This window comes from Melospiza georgiana, chromosome 16, assembly GCF_028018845.1.
Source record: "Melospiza georgiana isolate bMelGeo1 chromosome 16, bMelGeo1.pri, whole genome shotgun sequence".
In the NCBI taxonomy this organism is placed as follows: domain Eukaryota; kingdom Metazoa; phylum Chordata; class Aves; order Passeriformes; family Passerellidae; genus Melospiza; species Melospiza georgiana.
The window spans coordinates 1,426,723-1,445,068 of record NC_080445.1 but is presented as its reverse complement, the minus strand read 5'-3'; the positions used below and the strand labels follow the sequence as shown (position 1 = coordinate 1,445,068).

The window sequence follows — 18,346 nt, the reverse complement described above, 5'->3', positions numbered from 1 at the left end:
GGGAGCTGGAGGGATGGGAGCTGGAGGGATGTGATCTGGAGGGATGTGATCTGGAGCAATGGGAGCTGGAGCGATGGGAGCTGGAGCGATGGGAGCTGGAGTGAGCAGAGATGCAGCTCCAGCCCGACTGCCCAATTTAAATGCCACGGAGCGGGAGGCAGGGCAGAGGTGTTCCCGAGCTTCCTCCTCCGCCCAGGCCGGGCAGAAATTCCGCGATTTGCCAAACTCCGCGTGCCTTTTACCTTTCGCCCCGCTTCTAACATGCAAATGCTGCCGGCTGCAGGAGGGACAGAGTTCAGGGAGCCGAGGAGGAAAAACACGCTCTGTTATCACATCCTTACTCAGCAGTGCCGGGAAGGAAGGCAGGGAAGGGAGCGGGGCTGTTTGCCAGCGCTGGGGCAGAGTAGGTCACGGGGGCTGCAGAACCTGGCCCGAGATGTTTCCGGGACACAGGTGAGGGTTTATGGCTGTAATACGCAACCTGCAGCTCGGGCTGAGCTCACTCCAGCCACAAAGGCTGACTTAGAACGTGGGTTGTAAAACACAGATCAGGCACCATTAAATGTGAGTAATATTTGTTGCAAATATTTTTCCTTCTTTGTCCCACCTGCCGAGTTACTTTAAATAGATTTCAGACAGTTTTATCAGTAACTCCATTGAGATGCCGATGTAATGAACAGACACTTTCCCAGGATGTAACTAAAAGACTGAAAGCTCCTCAGGTGTAAATAGGTGATGGAAATTCAGCTCTGAGTGCTCTGCCCTGTCACCCTCCCAGGGCAGCCAGCAGCTCTTCCTAAGGAGCAGCTCCACTGCCCAGGGGCTCAGCAGCGGAGATAATTCCAGCCTTGGCCAGCCTGTCCTCTCGCTGAACCTCAGGGCTGATGGGCACCGAGTGATCAAAGCGCCTCTTCTTTGATAAAGCCTCAATTGGACCATTCTCACTATAATTATCTTTATCATTATCATTATTGGAACCCAAACTGAGAGGCTCGGCCGTGCCTCCCTTTCATTTCCCAGCTACACCTGGTGTCTCAAACCCTCAGCAATGGCTACAGATGATTTTTCATCTACCAAAAACCCCCCCAGAACTGGAACAGGGAGCCAAACCAGATTCCTTCTGGAAAATACAGTCAGGAGGGTCTTGGTTTGTGATCCATGAGCAAGGGAGGCTGCTCCCACACAGCAGGGCAGCAGTTTCTGGAGACAAAGAAAAGAAAGCAGGTTTATTGCAGTTGGATTTATTGCTGCTGGATATCTGACCTGCATTAAAAAGGGAAAGCTATCCAAAGAGCACTTTGGTTCAGTGTGGATTTTGGAGAGAAAATCTGTCCCACAGCATGTCCAAGGCATTTCCTGGCTCAGGAAGCTGCACAGGAGCTGCCCTGTGAAAAAGGGATCTGGAGCAGCTCCCTGCCCTCCACAGCCCTGGAATCAGACCCTCCATCCTCCAGCCAAACCATGCTCTGGTACATCTCCCCAAATCACAGAGTGAGGATTTTATGGAGTGAGAGGAAATCACTTCATCCAGCAGACTTCTTTAGAAAGTTCCAGTCTCTGAGGTGCCAAAACCCTTTGCTGACTCCATGTCCTCAAACCTGCACTCCTTGGCTTCTCCTGGGCAGCCAAGCCAGGGCCAAGCTCCCCCTCATGTGGCTCTGTTAAGTGGCCCTTGGAAATATCTGGGACCAAGACTCCCAGTGAAACACCTTGGCTTGGTTTCCTGTCTCAGAGCAAACACAAACCACGACGTATTTCCAAGAATGTAAAGGTTTAAGCATGTTTATCCTGACTGGGAAAAGCCAAAGACAAGGAAAGCCTTGGAGGAGCTGCAGGATGAGGAGACAGCTGGGGAGGCTCGGAGAGCACCTTGATCTGAGGATGCCATAAAAACCAGAAGAGTAGGAAATGGCCTTGGTTTTGCTGTATTTCATCATTCTCAGGGAATTCAAGCAGAAAGGGGGTGTGGAAAACATCTAATGGAATATTACAACTGGAAGGTGAAGCTACACAGGGGTTTCCAAGTTCACCCAAGGCAGAAGGACCAGCCCTGCAGCTTGGAGAGCTGATCTTCTGGAAAAGATTGGACTGACTTGAGCTTGCTGGTGACTGCGGTGTTGTATAAATCCAAACATGAACAAAACTGCTCAAAACTTAATAATTGGTTATTGAGAAAATGTTTTGTGGAAGTGAAGGTCTCTGTGACACAGAACTGAGGTGCAGGGAGGGGAGGGGGAAAGCCTGCCACTCCTCTGAGACACCAACACCTCCGGAGTCACCTGCAGGGCCCAGCTCCAGCTCTGCAGCTGTCACAGCAGTATCGGTGTCCCAGCGGTGTCAAGGGTGATGTCATGAAACTGTCAGCTCCAGGATGACCTCAGGAGCCACGTCACCTCTGCAGTGACACTGCCCATGAAACTGGAAGGAGGCTGGGCCAGATGGCCTTGGATGGGCACAGTGCTCCTCAAAGCTCTCCACAACTCCCAGCCATGGCAGGACCCATTGGCAAGGATGGGTCACCCACCAGCAGAGGCCACAACTCCACTGCTCTGCTGGATGCGTTTGGACTCGCTTATAAAAAACAAGACAAACATTGTTTTTCCGGCATTATCAAGTTTACTTTGTGTTTTCTACAGTTCCCGTGTCATCCTGCCATAAATCAGCGCCTCTCGTGGGTAATAATTAATGGCAGGGGAGGAGGGGGCTGCCCAGAAAAAGTGATACTCAGCAGGAATTACTGGATGCTGCTGTTTCATCATTGATATTTATTTACACAGCTCTGAGGGCAGCAGTTAATTTTCCTTTAGTTGTTTTACAAGGTACCAAAGAGATCATAAATTAACAGGCAATACGCAGGAGTGCACTGCCCAGCTTTGCCAAGATGCAGGACACACAGATTTTTCCACAATGACTCCCATAATTTTGCAGTCTGCTCCAAGAGAGCCTCCTGCACCCCACCAAGGTGCAGCTGTGCCGCTCAAGGAGCATCACTCCAGCCACAAACAGCTCCTCTGGGGACAGAAACATGTTTGTGTCACAGCAGGTGACTAAGGCACTGTCACAGGGACTCACACCAGGCTGCCTGCCCCACATTGCCCACGGCTGGGAAGATGAAGGAGGTCACCCAGAGGCTGGAGGAAGGCCCCAGAGTCACCAGGGCTGTCCCACTGAGTATTTCCATTCCAGGATCAGCCTCATTCCATGACAAATAAACACTGATGCTCTCTTTTCTATTCATTTCGGTGTGGATGAGGAGTAACTTCAGCAGAAGCAGAATTGAGTGCACAGATGCTCGGGGGCAGCCAAAGGCAGCTCCTCTCCAGCTCCTCCTGAGCCATTTTCCAGGTCCAGCAAGAAACAGCCTTGTCCCAAATGCTTGGAGAGGAGCAGCTGTGTCCTGAACATCTGTCCCACACACACAGGTTGTGTCTGGGCTGCTGAGTGACCTGTGCCCCTCATGGCTGACGATGTGTGGGACTGTGCATCAGGGATTTCTCCTTCTATGGCCGGCACAGGAAAGGCAAAGAGAGGAAAAGTCCTCAAGCCACCCTCAGGACACTGCAGCTGCAAGGAAGAGATACAGAAAGGAGCTGTGGGCACAGCCAAGGGGGCCTGGAACAAAGCTGGTGGGAAAGCTTCATCTTTCCCTTGCTCACCTTCAGGATCAAAACCTGCCCTTTACTTTTCTTGAAGGTCACCTGTGATGACACATGACCCATCAGCACCTTTAATGAAAAGCCCAGATGCTAAAAGCCGATTTTAAAAGTACAAAGAGGTTTTAGACTTTTAATAAATAGAGAAACAGACCTTTATTTAAAAAGAATAATGAAAACCCAGACACTGGAGTTGACAAAAGTCTCCTTCACATCACGAACAAAGGGAGCAGTTGAACTTTCACACAGGCTGGGATGAGAGATTTTGCAGTAACTAATCCAGAAGAAAGTATTTCATTTTATCCTAATTCCAGCAGCTGCTGCAGGCACTAAAGCATTTCTCTGTGGCAGACCCAATTCAGGAAGCCTTTGAGCCCAGGGAGCAGCCCAGCCCTTTCCCACTCCATCACAGGAGCTTCCCAAGGAGCACATCCCTCCTCAGTGCAGGGGGTCACTCACTCCTCACAGGCAGCTTTATTTCAGGATCCAAAATCTCAGCATGGCATCAAACTCCCTCAAACCTCACTCCTGAGGTGTCATTTTCTTTGCAAAGCCCTTGGGATGGCCCTGTCCAGCCCAAGGAGAGCTCTGCCTGTCTCAGGAGCTTTGCTCGCTGCCTGGGGCACGCACAGTGGACGGGCTCTTGTTTACCAAGCACTTGTTGAAATAATTTCCTTGTTGTTTTATAAAAGTGACATGTTTTCCTAAGGTTATGCAAAATACAAAAGCGTGATTCGAGAAGGAATCTTCCAGAAAGGGTGAGAATGTAACTTAAGCTGCTTCAAGAAGAGGAGGTTTCCTGAATTATTTTTTTTTTAAAAAGCTGTGTTTGATGAGTGCATGGCACGAGGGCAGAGCTTTGTGGACGTGCTGTGACCCAGAAATGAGATGTGAAGGCAGAAGAAAAGCAGGGTGGAGTTTCCAAGGACGTTTGAGGCTCTGCAGTGCTCAGCCTGCCCTACACATTCCAAAATCTGGTGGGAGAAAATCCCAGCAACACCAGTACAGCCAACAGCAAGCGCAGCAAGCACGAGTGAACATGAAGAAATACTGTTTTCACTTGGGGAAAATCTGTTCTTACATCACGCTAAATATAGTAAATTGATCGGAGACAGGACCGTTGTGTTCCTTCCAGATTAGTCAGAGATGCTCATCCCACTCTTTCCCTTTCCTCATTCCCCACGGCCATCGAGGAGCAGAGCAGGCAAAGCCTGATCTCTTCTGGGGATTTCACCAGCTAAATGTCCACCTGCATTTCAGAGCAAAGACAGCAACTTGTGTTCCTTGGCCCCTCCAGAAACCAGGGAAAACCAGACCCAATCTTCACTCAAAAGCCTGGTGGGAGAAGAGCAATGTGGAAGGGATTGTTCTTTCATTTACGTTTAATTCTTAATGAATCCAAACACAGCAACTGTTACCTGAGGAAAACCTCTCCCACTGAAGGAGATTTCCTGTTGAATTCCTTTGACCTTCCTCTGGAAAAAAGGAATTATCCCAAGTCGGGGGCCACTCTCCTATTGCAAAGCCAAGAGGAACAGGAGCTCCTCACTGAAGACTTTGTTTTTCAAGAGCACAAAAGGAACGGCCAGTTTTGCTGTGTTTATCCTCAGAATGGATGAACTGATTCCAGGGAAGCTCAGGGTGGGTCTGGGAAGGAGGAGATAGATTGGAGCATGACACAAACAGAAATAATAAATAATTTGGTTTTCTCCTCTGCCCCTGCCATCACCATTCCTCATGGATTCTCATTTTAATCAGCAAAAGGATCTACACATAAAAATGGCACCAACTTTAAAAGAACAAACTCAGTGTCGGGTGTAGGTGCCCAGATTTGAGCAAGGCAGTGCCTTGTGCTGTGTTTCAGACTGTTCTGAACACATTTCAACAGTTCTGGATGGATCTGATCTGACACACCTCACCCATTCCCTGGCAGGGGGCTGCAGGCTTCTTCGTGATATCTGAGGGATAAATTCATGCTTTGGGGAAATTTTGCAGGTGATAAAGTTCTTCTACGCAGGCAGAGAGGATCAATATGATTCACATACCTAGAAATAAACGTCTTTTTTGTTGTTGTTGCTATTTCCTAGCTGGCTGTAATTTCTCAAGCAAGTCTATGACTAATTCCTGGTGCTGGTTTATCACTGGTCAGACTTTCGGCTCATACTCTTACCTGTAAATACAAGACAGCTTCCTGCTGTATTTCAGGAATACAACCCAGGCTGCTCCAAACCCTGTCCAGCCTGGCCTTGGGCACTGCCAGGGATCCAGGGACAGCCACAGCTGCTCTGGGCACCCTGTGCCAGGGCCTGCCCACCCTCACAGGGAAGGATTGCTCCCCAGAATTGAATTTGTGTGAGGAGTTTGTTTGGTAACAGGTTCTAGCACACCCCAGCTCCTGAATCAGTGCTGGGAGCAGAGGGTTGGGTAGGTTAGGGCTGTCCAAAGGGGAGCAGGAGGGAATGTCCCCTCATCCTTCCTCGGCTCTGCACCACATTCCTTCCTTTGGATGGAAATAGTTTGGCTCTGCACTTGGATTCAATTAGAGACAGTTAAGTGAATTTCCTTGCTCTGACTTCATTTGGAGCATTTCTCTATTTTTTAAACTTTGAAATCATAGCTGATGCTGGAGGTGATGGCAAGTGGAGAAAATTGGGAGGACCTTTTCCTAAAGAGCCAGCTCTGCTGCTAGAGCTGAGCAGGAAATGGGCAAGGGGAGCAACGTGGAGCACAGATCTCTGTAACCAACAGCCTCCTTCAAGGCCTTTCCTTTTCAATAAAAATGCTGATGTTTTAACTGAATCCGTAAATTAAATCACAATCAAGGAAGCAAAGTCTGCTAACGGTCAAACCAGGAGATTGCTGTGACTTGGAAACATCTCTGTGCCTGTTTAATTGCTTGAAGACCAAACAATAAAGCTCTAGAGGAAATTCCCTCAGTATCTCATTCTCTTTTTTCCTGACTTTACAAAAATTAATGAGGTCATGAGCATCAGATAAAACATTTATTGGTGGGCAAGGAAAACAGACATAAAAATGTTGCTGTCCCTACTTGATCTTTTTTTTGCGTGTGAAATTTATCTTTACAGTTGCCTACAACTTTAAACAAAGCCATTCCAGCAGCTCCTACCAGTTACTCACGTGTCTTCTCCCTCCCTCACAAAAATCAGCAAATAAGTATTCCCAAGAAACTGCAAATAAATAAAAATAAAGGAGCACTGGTAAATAGAGACCCCAAGATGGAGATCCAGACCATCAGCTCAGTGCTCCACAGAGCAGGAACAGCTCAGCCATTTCCACATGAAACACAACAAGTGTTGAAGTATTTTTGAGGGCAAGTCTTTGAGGTATTTCTCTAAAATGAGGCTTTTTCTAATACACATTTTACACCCCACTGTGTTAAATAAATCGCATATATATTTTTTTCATTTATATTTTTATATATATTTCTATGTATTTTTTAAATTTTGATCCAGCTCCATCCTGGACATAGATTTGTTTGCATTAAACAAAATAATCATATTTTTCACTTGACCTACAGGTGATGAACAGGAGAAAACTTGAAGTGGATACAAAATTCATATTGTTCATTGTAGGACACTTGTGGCTCTCAAACCTTTAAGAGCATGACAGAATCAAGCCAAAAAGAAGGATGTTAGCAAGTCTGTGCTGCTCTCCAAGTTTTCACTCTCTGACCTCTATTAGGAATTTTGTAAGGCCACAGCTAATTAACATTTCCCAGGGGTGAAAGAGCAAGCTCCAAAGTCTGATGCCAGGCTGCACAGTTGCCCAGGTTACCACCCTCATGTGCTCACAAGCCTGTGGCTCTTTGGGAATAAAAGAAAAAATGCTAAATTTCCACTCAAGACCCAGGCCCTGAGACCAGGTTTGGCTCTCCATCACCCCAAAGAGCCCAGCCACTCCCAGACAGTGCCTGCCCTGGTGTGACACATGCCAGCGCTCCCAGAAAGAGGAAAATCCTCCCTCAGTATGGATTTACAAGCATGTGACGGGTGTTAAAAGCATGGAGAACTTCATATGGGCGTGTTGCTATAAAGGAGCATGAGATGAATGGAGTTATCCACTTGTTTGTCCATAAAATCGCCCTGTTGATTGCATGAGTCTGCTGGAGATAACGCTGAGGTGCCCGTCAGCACCGCTGGCACGAAGGAGAGCTGCTGTGTGCCATGGGCTCTGCCACACACAGTATCTACAATCCCAGAATAGTGGAGTTTGGAAGAGATCACCCAGTGCAGCCCCTGGCCAGGCCAGGTCACTGACCAGGCCCAGCTCCTGCAGTCTCTCCTCATCAAAGAGATACTACAGACCCCATAGGAACACATATTTATACGTATTTTTGTGCTCATTCGGGAGGGCTATAGGAGGGGAACTGCTTTTTGACACCCACTGAAGGGACATGTCCGAGCCCCCTCACACCCTCGGGGGGATCATGGCTGAGCCCCTCGCACTCTCGGGGGGGATCAATGCAGAGTCCTTCTCACACTCTCAGGGGGCATCATGGCTGAGCCCCTCACACCCTCGGGGGGATCATGGCTGAGCCCCTCACACTCTCGGGGGGATCATGGCTGAGTCCTTCTCACACTCTCAGGGGGGATCAATGCAGAGTCCCTCACACCCACCGGGGGGATCAATGCAGAGCCCCTTCACACCCTCAGGGGGATCATGGCCGACCCCCCTCACACAGAGGGGAGGCAGAGGGAGACCCCCTTCCGCCTTCCGCTGTGTGGGTGAGCACAGCTCCACCACACCCCAAGGGCGATGTGAAGTAAAACCGAGGATGCACAGACCGGATGTTCTCCTCACACACGACATTTAAACACAGAGTTTGCTGCTGTTTTTTGGTAAAAAAACCACCAGGAATGGCACTCGGCCGCGTGCCGGGTCCCAGCCCCCTCACGCCGCCCGGGCGTGAATGGCACCGCCCCGGCCCGTCCTGCACCGCGGCGCCATCATGGCGGCGCCCAGCGAGGGCCGTGCGGGTCGGGGCTACGAGCCCTTCCCGGGCACCGACAGCGGCTCCTTCTCCTTCGCCGTCCCGCAGGGTGAGACGGAAGAGACACCCAAGAAGCCATGCCGAGCCTGCATGGATTTCAAGAGCTGGTTCCGCCACCAGAGGAAGCAGATGGGTCCGGGCACCGCGGTGAGGCGCGGCGGGAGCTCTCCCTGGGGCCCCTGGCGACCCCCGGTCCCTGCCGCGCTCCCTCCGTCCTCCATCCTGCCCCCGCAAGTGGGACGAGGCTGGGTGTTCCCTTCAGGGTGTGAAGGAGCCGGGGACAGGGCTTCCTTCAGTGGGAATGGGAAAGGAGTCCCCATCTTATCCCTGGGGGTGAGGGGCGCTGCCATTGCCCCCGCTGAGGGTGTGAGGGGGCTCTGCCATGTTCCGTGAGGGTGTGAAAGGGTCCTTGCCTTGTCCCCTCAGAAGGTGTGAGGGAGACTTTGCCATGTCCCCACAGAAGGTGTGAGGGGGCTCTGCCATGACCTCAGAAGGGACGTGAAGGACCTGTTCCCCCAGCTCACCTTCCCACCCAGCACAAAAGGGCTGTTTCCCCACCCGCCCCGGTGTCCCCTCACACCCCTCTGTCCCCTGCAGGAGGCGAAAGAGCCCCCTCGGGACTGTCCCCTGGACATCGAGCAGCTGGGCCGCAGCACCTGGGCCTTCCTGCACACCATGGCTGCCTACTACCCTGACCGGCCCACCGGGACACAGCAGAAGGAGATGAAGGACTTCATCAACCTCTTCTCCAAGTTCTACCCCTGCAAGCACTGCGCAGAGGACCTGAGGGAGAGGTGAGTGGGAAAACCCTCAGAGGGTTTCTTCAGGATCTGGGGAAAGGTGAGTTTTCTCAGTGGGTTTTTTGAGGCTCTGAAGGACAGGTGAGTGGCCTCAGCAGGTTTTCTGAAGATCTGAGAAAAGGTGAGTTTCCTCAGTGGGTTTTTTGAAGATCTGAGGGAAAGGTAAGTAGCCTCAGCATCTCATTGTGCTGGAGGGGCTTGCCAGAAGTGCTGGGCTGCAGCAGATAGTTTGCATATCAGCAGCTCTTCCTGCACTTGGGGATTGTAGCTACCTGAACTGGTTTCTTCCGTTATTGCATCAATCACAGATGCACTTACTCAAAAAACAAACACCTGTCCTCATGCTGTTGGATTCTTTGCTGCCTCCAAGGCTTCCCTGAGGCGATTTTGGAGTTTTCTGATTCAAAATGGGCTTGTGAACAGTTATAGAATTAGACTGGGATAATTTTCAGGAGACAAGTGTTCTTCTACCCTCTAAAATGCCCTGTATTGGCAATCTGAGTAGTGGAGGCAAGGGCTGAAATGGGCTGATGTGTTTGATTTGGTTTGGGATGAGATGATCTTTAAAGTCCATTCCAACCCAAACCATCCTGGGATTCTGTGGTGAGGTTCTCTGCTGCTCTCAGCTTCTTTCTCAGAAGTTTCCACTGATTTGTTTCCCGTTCCCGTTTGCAGATTACGGACGAACCAACCCGACACGAGCACCAGGAGAAACTTCTCCCGGTGGCTGTGTCTGCTCCACAACGAGGTGAACAGGAAGCTGGGCAAGCCGCAGTTCGACTGCTCCCGCGTGGATGAGCGCTGGAGGGATGGCTGGAAGGATGGCAGCTGTGATTAACCCACAGGGACTGCTCTGGGAATCCAGCAGAGCAGTGCAGTCCCTGGGGGGTTGCTGCAGGGACAGAGGGAGCCAATAACTCTGTTTGTGTGCGACTGATTCAGAGCTGATCCAAGGCCAAAAGGAGAATTGAAGATCCTAGCCCAATGATATTTTGATAAGTAATGGTACCTGAGGGGTTGAGGCTGCCAGAAACCGCTGAGACTGGGTCACTGACAAACTCATTTCATGATGACATTTCCTGATTTTGGGGGCATTTGCTTATTTCTGTAGCTAGAGTTAATTTTCCCTGAATGCAGTGATGTTCTCCAAGGCGTTGCCTGATGTTTTAGAAAATACATCTGATTAATTGTCACTTTAATTTCAGTTGTTTTGATAGAGAAAACTCATGCTGGGTTTTGTGCCAAGTCTGTACCCCTGGATTTCTCTTTCCAGCATCTCCAACATTTGTTGTTACTCTTTTGTCCAGTTCCCTTGGTAAAAGTCCTGAGGGCAAGTACATTTAATTTAAACACTAAAATATGGAGCCCAGATTTCTCAATTTGGTTTTGTATTTCAACTTAACATGTCAGAGGACACAACAGAGTCACAATAATTTCAAGTTCTTCACGTAGGTGACGATCTCATCCCTTCCTGCACTCCTGCCTGGGAGAGGTTTGCACAAACCCTGACAGCAACAGGTTTTTTTTCCTTCCCCGCTTCCTGCTAAGGTTTTCTTGTCTGTTTTATTGAGCTTCCTTATCTCATGCCCTACAGCACACCTGTGAATTTAGCCTTGGAGTTTTTGGCAAGTTTTGACTGGAAGGTTTCATGGTGCTGCTGAAACTAGAGCAGAGGCACCTCTTATCTGAACCTTTGGTCCTCACACCACTCTGTGGGCTCCTTAGTGGTTAGAGAACCAGGAACACCTCTGGACACATTTTAATATTTTGTGGCACAGTCAAGGCCTTTGAAGTCAGATCTGTTAAATTAATGTGAGACTTTTATGGACTAATGATTTCTGAAACTTCTGTGTCGTAACATTTCTAAACACAAACCCAAATGAACTGATAACGAGACGCTGCATGAAGAGTGTGATTGAAGGTGTCACTCAGGTGATTAAAAGTGCTCAGAAAATTTCCTTACCAGCATGTTGAGGTTCTTAGAACAAATAAACCTCAGCTCTTGGGTTTTTGTCTTTTGGTAATAAACTCAGTCCCCCAAACAAAGCCTGTTGGGATCCACTAGAGGGGAAAGGACCAACAAAAGGGCAGCCCTCCCTTTTTGCAGGTAGGACCCATCTGACTCAGTTCTGTCAGGACACTTTTAGCAGAGGGAGGTGTGGGCAGGCATCTCCCTGTGGGTTTGGTTGTGCTGAAGCAGGAATTCTGTGTTCCTCCTTTCCAATCTGCCCTCCGCTCTTGTGTGTGACAGTGTCCTCGCCCACGGAGCAGGTGAGGAGATTTCTCCCTCGTTTGTTTCAGTGTAAACGAGCAGGCTGGTGAAACACCTGCCCATCCTTTGTCACCCTCACCTGCCAGGGGCCCAGGCTGGGCCAGCAGGGACACGGAGCCTGCCAGCACTCCTGTCCACTCCCTGAGTGCAGAGGGGAAAGGGAGGGTGTACCCAACACCTTCTGTCACTTTGTGTCCTTCAGGGAGGCGGTGCTGCAGTGCAGGAGGAAAAGCTCTCCTGTCCTGGCAGAGCTTGGGAACAGCCTTCAAGCTGAGTCTGTGTCTTTAGCAAATCCTGCCCAAAAATGAGGCCACCAGCTGTAGCCAGGATGCTTTTAGGGCAGTTTCTATCTTTACCAAGTGGCCATTTGATAAAATCTCTGCTTGCACTTTGTTCTCTCATTGTTTTGGCTTGGCAGAAGAGCTCTGATGTAGTTGTTTCTCAGGCATATCCTCAGCTCTGTGGACTTGACCATGTGAGGATTGGGGGAATTTGTTCTGCTGCTTGTTTGTACCACAAGTTTTAGTCTTGGGTAAGGAATTTCCTTTGGAGGTCCTCATACTCGTGTACAGAAAATTGTGACTTCTTTGCTAATTGCACTTGATTAAATCTAGTTTTAAAACATCTCTGTATTCAAATTGTATTTCCTGTTGATGTAAAAATAATAAAGCAACTGAGTTCACTCCTGGCTCACTCCTGCTGCATGGGATCTTAGGAAAAGGGGTCATGCTGAGCTGGTGGGTCCAACCTCTGCATGCCAAGGTACTACTGTTATATATAAAAAACAAGATATAGATATAAATATAATTATATATGTGTATATTATAGTTTGGTGGCTCGGGTAAATTGTGTGATTCTGTGTGGATTGATCAGACAAGCTGGGGCTGCTCCTGGTCCTTCCCTCTTGTGCTGTTGAATTGATGCAGTTCTCTGTTGGCCCTACAAAAATGCAGGAATTTGACAGGAATTCTGTCAGGTCAGAATTTGCTTTTATATGGGGAACAGTGGGAATTTTATGGGATGCCAGTGATTTTTTTGGCTTGCTGACAGCGTGAGGGGCAGCATTAGAGTTGGGAGTAGCTCAGCTCTTGCTGGTTTGGAGCAGGGTGGCATCCCTGAGGGGCAGGGTTGGCAATCCCATTGCCTGGAACGGGGAAGCTGCTTCCTCTCCATGCAAGGAGCCCTTGTGAGGAAGAACAGAGTCAACAGCTGCCTGAGGGGCTTGTGGGACCTTGCTCAAGAGCTGCTGCTGTGTGACAGGAGCCTGACCAACCCTGCAGCTTCCCAAACTGCTCTGTTTCCAGAATGGTTTGCATTCAAACCGTGCTTTGCTTTTTTTCCTTCTTTTTTTTTTTGAATTTTTATTCCCTGCCCAAAAGCAAAGAGCAGGGAGCCCTGGGGGAATCATCTGTTCCACGGATGGCAGGCAGGCTTGCAGATGCTGGCAGGAGCAGCGCTGTGCCTTTGACATTTTTCCAGGGATTAGCTGTTCCTTTGCAGTGCGTTGGGCGTACGCAGGCTCCTGTTTGCAGAAGGATTCCCAAGAGTTGCTTTGTTTTCTCTGCTTCAGTCTGTTCCAGGCAGTGTGGGAGATCCTTCCTGTTGGAGTTTTACAGGCTTGGAGAGGGAAGGCTTTGGATTTTTTAGGATTTTCTTTCCTTTCCCTCTAAGCACTGATTTTGTTGGGGTTTTATTCCGTTCCTGGAATGGCTGCTCAGGGCTTTTGTCTGAAGGATGGAGAGGAGCTGTCCACTATTATTTGAAGACAGGATTAAGCACAGCCAACAAGGTGATGTAAAGTCAACTCTTCATTTTGCAGGGTAATGGGAAAAGTAATAAAACATGGAAAGCAAACCACAAATAATGGCACGGAGACAAATCAGTTAAATTGTAATCCAAGGGGGTAAGAGTCAGCCTTGGGGCCAGCTGGGGCACTGCTCTGGGTCAGTCCCACAGGGAAGTGTTGATGAGCACCAGACCCTGGTTCCAGGCTGGCCAGCCCTCAGTTCAGCTGTTAATCACAGTGCAGGGAGCTGAGGGGTGATGCTAGCTGGCATCTTCTGCAAAACTGTGAACAAAGGCTGTTTGCTGAAGATAAATGGGGTTTGTACCCTACTCTGTGCTGATGCATGTAAAATAACCCCCAGCCCAGATGGAGGTGATTTTTCTGTCATTTCTGAACATTTGTAACCGCTGTTAAGATTTCCACAAGTAGAATCGCAGAATATCCTCAGCCAGAAGGGACCCACAGGGACCATCCATACCAGCCTTTGCTGGGCTGTGTTCCCCTTGGCATGTGACAGTCCTGCTGAGGGGTGGCTGATCCAGCCCCGAAAGTTTGCTGGCATTTCTCTGGGCTCAGCACCTGGCACGGGCTGGCACCCTAAAGGGCTCCCTGGCACTGGCACCTGCCCAGTTCTGCCCTTGCTTCCTATGGAAAGGTGCCCTCCCCTCCCACGTGCTGTGCTAGTGCAGGCTGATGCTTTTCCTCCCGAGCACTCCAAATCCAGAAGCCCCGTCCTGATCCCAGTTTTCCCTCCTGGTCCCAGTTTTCCCTCCCATCCAGCACATCCCGTGATTCTCCTTGGCTTCTGTTCCTGGCTGCAGTGTGCTTCCTATGGGGAGGTACCGGGAAAATTCCCTCCACATCTGACCAAGCCAACAGTAGAGGGCAACAGAGGATGTATTGCCGTGTATTTCCTTGTATTGCTTTGTATTTCCATGTATTTCCATGTATTGCCATGTATTTCCTTGCATTTCCTTGCACTTCCTTGCATTTCCTTGACTTTCCCACCTCTTACCCATCTCTGGAACAAGACTGCTCTGGATACCAAGTGTTTTACCTCATCCTCGTCCCTTTCCTGTGACTTTGGGAGGAGATCTTGGTGTCTTCAATTACTTTTTGAACGAGTGTGCAAGCCTCTTTTATATTTACCAAAATGAGGGATGTGTTACTCCTCTGCCTGCCACTGAAATCTGCACTTGGAAGTAGAATAAAATGCTGTTTCCAGTTAATTTAATGTCTGTCCCACCAGGCATTTCATGTAGCCCCTAAACTTTCCATGTTCCCCAGAACACCAAGCTTTAGTTCTAAGCTCGAGTCCCACAGCTGGGTGGAGACTTGCCCTGTGAATTGTGAATATGGTCAGGCAAAGCTGGGCTTTCCCTGCTTTTTCCATCCAGATGTACATAAAAAAAATAAAAAAGAAAGTGGATTCTGTGACTGTGCCTCATGTTCTGCTGCTTAGATGGTGTGAAAGATATACAAGGAATAAAAGACAATGCCTTTGTGGCCAGAGCACGTGGCTGGAGGCTCTAGAGATCAAAATTCAGTTCTTTTTTAGTCATAAGCTTCTTGCTAGACACCAGGTAAGTCACTTCTTCTTCTGCAGCTCCACTTTCATTTCTGCATAAGGGGATAAAAATAGCTGTTAGGGCAGCCTTTGCCTGTATTTCCTGTTTATGAAAATCTCTTTCAGAGAGGGTGTTTTAATGGGCTTGTGCTGCACAAGCCTGGGCCTGAGAACGTTCACACTTATAAAATCCCTCATCTCCATCCATCCCACAAATCTCTTTTCCATCAGGTCGCATCCTGCTCGTGAATCTGAGGACCTGTTGGGGCTGTGTTCAGTTAAACAAAGCTTTTCTTATTTTCAGTGTATTTTGGCAGCAAAGCTCGGTGTAGCTGTGGATGCTCTTCACGCCCAGTATGGCTTGAGCTGCCCCACGTCCTTGTACCTGTCAGCTCTGCTCACCTGTGCACAGCTGCAGGTGACAGGCACCAATGTCAGCTGTTGGTTGGCACGTCCCAGCATGGTGTGCTCCTAGGGAGGCCAGTTTGGGACAGCAAAGACCTTGTTCCCCTTTTTCAAGGGGAAAATGGGGGAGCCGGTAGCTGCTCCCAAGGTGGGCAGCAGTGGCTGAATCGGATTAGATTCTGGTTTGCCAAAAGCCCCGAAATTTTCGTGCTGGGGGAGCAGAGGCTGAGTTCCCTCCTGAGGTGTTGAGGCCACGGCTGCACCCCTGAGAGGAGTTTTGAAACCCTTTGGGGTTGGGTTCAGTTTGGGTTTTACGCAAGCACTGAGACACCAATCCCCTGTTCAAAGCCAGTGCTGCCTCAGCTCACTGAGCTCTGTTACCCCAACCTTCCTTCAGTGATTTCAGTCAGCAAAGTTTTCCACAGGTTTTTCTGGCACTCTTATCCTGGGTTTATCCACGTACAGTAAGTGCTGAATCCCACCTGAGAAATGTTTCACAAGCAGATGAGTAACCAGCTAATGGATGATCCAGATATTTTTAGTGTGGAAAGCATGAAGAGCTTTCTATGACAGTGGGCTAAGGTACTGCTCATCAGGAGCCCATTCTCCCTGCCCCTGGGCCCTATGGGCTTCTAAGCTCTCCTCAATACTCCCATCAACTCATTTTCATTTCCTCACTTGATGGCCAAAAGCAGCGTCAGCCAAGCTCTAATGAAGGGCAAGCAAAGCATTTCAGAGCAACAACTAAGCATCTCTCCAAGTGCTGCTGCAAGCCTGCTGCCCGGGGAATGTGAAGGACAAGCTGTTTTCCCACCCACGCCCGTGCCAGGGCCAGCTCAGACCATGGGGAGCTGCTGGAATCCGTGTCCAGAGCCTGCCCAGCTGCCTTGTCCAGGCTCTGCAGCCAGGCTGTGTCCTGCACGCTGGCATTGCTCACTCCAAACACGCTCTGGGGCAGCTGCTCCCAGAGCAAGGCGGTTTCACCTTGCTTTCCCCACCTGGAGCACTCTGTCCAGCTCTGGGACCCCACACACGAGGAAAACATGGATCTGTTGGGGTCACTGCTCCCAGGGCTGGAGCCCCTCTGCGCTGGAGCCAGGCTGGGAGGGCCGGGGGTCTCCAGCCTGGAGAGGAGAAGGCTCCAAGGTCTCATTGGAGCCCCTCCCAGGGTATCCTACAGGGTATTGGGCTCATTGGAACAGGTTTTGAAGAAGGAGGAAGCCCCGCATCTTGTCTCCTCCAGGTTGTTCATGTCCACATACTTAGCCCTGAGAAAACCTGATGTGTTTTTTTGTGATAGAGACAAAGACAAGAAGTTGGCTTGACCAGAAGAAGCAGAAAGCAAATAGAGGTTTTCCACTACCTTTAATTAAATTCATGTAAAATAAAGACATGGGCAGCTCTTGGGCAGTTGTCTATGTGCTGCTCTGTTTGCTTCCTGTCCTTGTTCCCTGTCCCTGAAATCCAGTGGGAATGGTAAACAGAGACAAAACTTGTTCAAATCAAACAAACGCTCTGGGAAGGGCCATTTCCAAACACTGCTGTTCTCTGTTTGATGGGGAAAATGTGGAAGTTGCAATATCCTTCCCCATTATTGGCTGGCTCTGTGTATCTGTTGATCTGCAGCAATAGGAAGCGAGGCAGAAAGACAGTTTGTATGTGGGCTGGAGATAGCTCCTGTGCTCTGTCTGGGCTGGAGCAGGGGGAGAAAACTGGCACCCCACGATGTGGGCAATGGTTCTTTAAACCCTGCACGCTGCAGAAGTTGGGGGATGAACCCCAAAGAAAGGACGAGTTTAGGAGCAGAAATTTCAGTGCCTGGAAGGTTATAAAGCCCATACCTGTCTGGAAATGGTCATGATTTGTTCCAGGGTAACATTTCAAAGATCCAGGCAGTGTCCTGCTCTATTGGGCTTTGCATTGTCCAACAATTCCAGCTGGGACAGATGAGCTGGGCAAGACAGGTTAGAAGGAGAAAGAAGTGTTTTTCCCAACATCATCAGAAAATCAGGAGCAGAGCCCAGAGGTCGAGCTGATTCCCTGTGCAGCATCCCTGGGACACTCTGCTTCCCTGGCCCTGGCCACCCTGGAGGAGCAGGGCAGCCATGCCAGGAACTCTGGGCTGGTGGGCTTGGGATGGTTTGTGCCCAAAGCATGAAAAGGATTTCTGAGGATGCTGAAACAGCTGCTGCTAAACTGCTGAGGCTGACTGAAAACCCCACCTCGGGTAATCCCTTCAAGTTAATTTGGTCTTTGTTCCTGCCCTGCAATTCAGGGATGAGCTGGCAGTGATGCTCTTGGCACTGGGCTCCCATCCCTGGCCAGCTCCACGAGCCATCCTGCCAGCAGAAAGCAGGAGGGACCAACCTGTCATTTTCTTCATGGCCATTGTGGGTTTTTTTGCCTAGAAAAATGTGCTGGTTCCTGAGCTGGTGACATTGAGGAATGAAGGCCTGAATTCTGCTTTTCCTGCTGCGCGTCAGAAATAGACCTGGAGAGATGATGACTCACCTGTAATTGAGAAAAACTGCGTGGCACCATTACGAGCTTCAACAGTTAAACCCCGATCCCAACCTGCCAGAAAGAACACACTGACAAAGCAGCAAAGGGCCAAGAGGGGCTGGGGACAGGATCCAGCGCCCGGCAATCCTTGGCTCTGGGGCTGCATCATGTGTGAGGGGTGTGACACACCTGCCCCACAGGTACCCCGTGTGCTGGGGCAGTGACAGGGTCCCTGCCGGGGCAATGGGGCTGCAGAGGGGCAGGGAAGCTGTGTGGGGGCAGGAGAAGCCCCCAGAGCCCCCAGCCCCACAGTCCCAGCCCCAGAGCCCGGGCCAGCAGGGCGGGTGGCT

The 18,346-nt window shown here is 49.8% G+C and overlaps 1 protein-coding gene across 1 annotated transcript; it reads left to right on the top strand.

Annotated features, from left to right (window-relative positions):
* The first annotated feature begins 8,583 nt into the window (after positions 1-8,583).
* Positions 8,584-12,418, top strand: GFER (growth factor, augmenter of liver regeneration). Its single transcript, XM_058035213.1, has 3 exons — positions 8,584-8,811; positions 9,262-9,458; positions 10,140-12,418. The coding sequence occupies exons 1-3, from the start codon at positions 8,584-8,586 to the stop codon at positions 10,300-10,302; spliced, it is 588 nt and encodes a 195-aa protein (XP_057891196.1). The 3' UTR covers positions 10,303-12,418.
* The last annotated feature ends 5,928 nt before the right edge of the window (positions 12,419-18,346 follow it).